General features: G+C 34.1%; 1 protein-coding gene across 1 annotated transcript in view; it reads right to left on the bottom strand.

Moving 5' to 3' along the window:
• Smp_145030 (hypothetical protein) overlaps positions 1-2,938 on the bottom strand; it is a gene marked incomplete at both ends in the record, with an annotated part of 50,458 nt that overhangs the window by 33,724 nt on the left and 13,796 nt on the right. Inside the window, one exon of the mRNA XM_018797235.1 lies at positions 1,700-1,889. Coding sequence (XP_018652297.1) covers positions 1,700-1,889 — 190 coding nt within the window. The remainder of the gene's footprint in view (positions 1-1,699; positions 1,890-2,938) is intronic.

A 2,938-nucleotide genomic window follows, 5' to 3' on the forward strand; every position in this document is an offset into this window, starting at 1 on the left:
GAGTCAATTGAAGCTAATTGAAGTTAATTGAAGCTGGGTTCGAATCTCGCGAGAGCGTGTTCGTGGATGCGCGCTGCTGAGGAGTCCCATAATAGGACGAAACGGCCGTCCAGTGTTTCCAGGTTTTCCATGGTGGTCTAGCTTCAATTGACTCACGCTTTCAACTATGAAAAATATTACTTGTATAAACAAACTCTTTGTATGTAAAGCCATATTTGACCACTCTCCAATACTATAAGCACATTATTGGAAGAAAACGTAATAATTACAAAACTGACCAAAACAACTTTGCGATTGAAGATACACAACAAATAATCACTATTACATAAGCGACTTTCATTGAGAATTCTTTTTTTGAATCCCAATATTCAAACACATACTAAGGCGATATTTTATATTTACCGCTAAACATTTCTTACCATAACTTAATAGGCAGTAGAATGCAAGCCCTAATATCAACGCCCTTCTTTTTTCAGGATTCTTTGTATAAAATATGCAAATATCAGCTAATAAATTACTTACAGATCATTAATTTTTTTTCTGGTTAGCGTTTTTTTAGCGAGTTGGTTTTCTACGAGATGGGGTCGCTAACCCCATGCCCAGCCCTCCTCCTTTACCCGGGCTTGGGACCGGCAGTGGCCTCCGGAGGAGCTACAGGCCCAGGACAGAGTGGGTTGGAGAATGCTGGTCGGCGGCCTACGCTCCATCGGGAGTAACAGGCGTAAGTAAGTAAGTAGGCAAGATCATAAAAATTAATGAATGTATTATTAAACTTAGGAAAAACTAATGTAAATACTTCAGTTCTACTGAAGGTAGGCGGAGATCTGAACAGAATAAAATATAACGTCGGTAAAGTACTTCAGACATTGATTGACACTTATGATTAGCTCCAAATTAATGAAGTCATAAATTGTTTGTTAAGGTCATTAGTAAAGTTTGAACAATTGAAATATAATCTTCGACTTTTTTGTTTTACTAAACGAGTTGATGTATTAGTCCGGTAAATAAGAAACCATTATGCCGATTAACTAATTTTTACGTATGCTTAACACTATTAGCTATGTGTTTCTCGATCTAAAAGTATAGAGGGAAATTAATGGATCATATAAAATTTTCTATCAACCGCTAAATAATAAGTGATGAGTAGCAAATAGGACTGATTTTACGTAATTATCAACAGTAGATAGTTTAATGCAAGGAGTCAACATCATTTGAAAATTAAGTGAAAACAAAGAAATACATTTGTTTAATCCTATTTCGGTACATTTCATCAGTTTGCTATTACTATCTACATACATTCTCAGTTTCGTTGGTCAGTCATAAACAACTAAGAACCTTGCATGTATGTGAGCTTATTCAAGTTACTACAGTAAATTAGTATAATTAGATGAGAATTTCACAACAAATACCAAATTAACAGAATTAATGACAGAATCAATGATATTAGGAGTTAAGCATCCGTTTGCGAGACCAAAAGTCCCGGGTTGGAATCCCGTGTGCAGGATCATGGATACACACTGCTGAGTCCTATACTAGAACGAAACGACTGTCTATAGCCTCCAGGTTTTCGATGGCGGTCTATCATTGATCGATTCATGATTTAAATCAAACATTTACCAATCTCCACAACCTCATACTGATATTAGAAAATGTTAGACATAGAAACTTCATCTTAAAACATAATAAACAATTTACTTACCAACAATTTCTTATTGTCATTGTTTTTGGTGAAATAGTGTGGGGATAATGTTTCGGAAATTGATAGAAATAAAACTGATCATTTGAATTAGTATCAACTTTTCTAAAATTAGTTGATGATTTATTTGAAGTAGATAAATCATTCTGATCAATAATATCGATTATTTGTAATATAGGTTCCTCTCCTCTACCTAGATTATTTCAAGAATAATATAATTGGAAAACTGAAGGAAAAAATTGTTTGTTTTGAAAACGGCTAGGCTTTCAATACAAATGGTTAAATATATTTGTTTATGAATGCTTAGTATGTAGTGAACTCAAACTGAAGAGAAGCATATGTACAGAGAGTGTCAGACCGTGCACTATGCTTGTTGATGTAGTAAAATATTAGACGAAAGCTAGAGGAGGTCAAACCAAGACGTGACATCAGTCAACAAAGCCATTAACTGTTGGAATAAGTTACATTGTTAGACGCAGTATACCTTGATGTTGTCAGGATCATCGTGACTAATATTGAGAGACATTGTGTAACATGGTTCGAAATTGGTCACAATGACTTGAATGCATTCAGTCTTTGTCGTTCTTAAGATCTTGAAATTAAGAATTAGTCTGCTTATTTCTCCTCCTAAAATCGTATTGTCTAGACCTAACTTTTTCAATCACAATTGAAATTGTCGTTATTTCTTCAACTTTTGTATTTATCTTGGTAATTTCATAGCTCTGTACTGAAAGTGATTTTTCAGCTTGAATCGATGTAAGCATATGCCAGGATCTATGTTACTTGTGACAAAGTGAGTGTTGACTGCTGTTCAATAGTTCAGCTTCTAATATCATTTTATAAAGTAAAATAGACTGTCATAATACCAATTTAGTAAATGATATAGATATAAGATATTCACGACTACATATTAAAGTGATTGCTAAGAAGCCATATGAAAGGATCCTATAAACATTAGTTGACATATATCATGACAGCAATGCGAACTCAATGACTGGCTAAAATCAACGAGAAATTCTTATTCATCATTTAAGCAAAATCTAACACTTTTTTTAATTAAATTTATTACTTCTACATGCGCTATCCAATTGAAGTAAAACTTGGCAATAAAGAATAAACTGTTTTCTTGAACTAAAAAAACAAAACAACTCTTTTTAAGCAAAGATGGATAGTGGCTAGCAGTGGAATCCAGTTTGACGCGCACTTCGTCCCATTTGGGACTCGTCAGCTGGATGTACCTGC

The sequence above is a fragment of the Schistosoma mansoni genome, chromosome 4 (genome assembly GCF_000237925.1).
Source record: "Schistosoma mansoni strain Puerto Rico chromosome 4, complete genome".
Classification (NCBI taxonomy): Eukaryota; Metazoa; Platyhelminthes; class Trematoda; order Strigeidida; family Schistosomatidae; genus Schistosoma; species Schistosoma mansoni.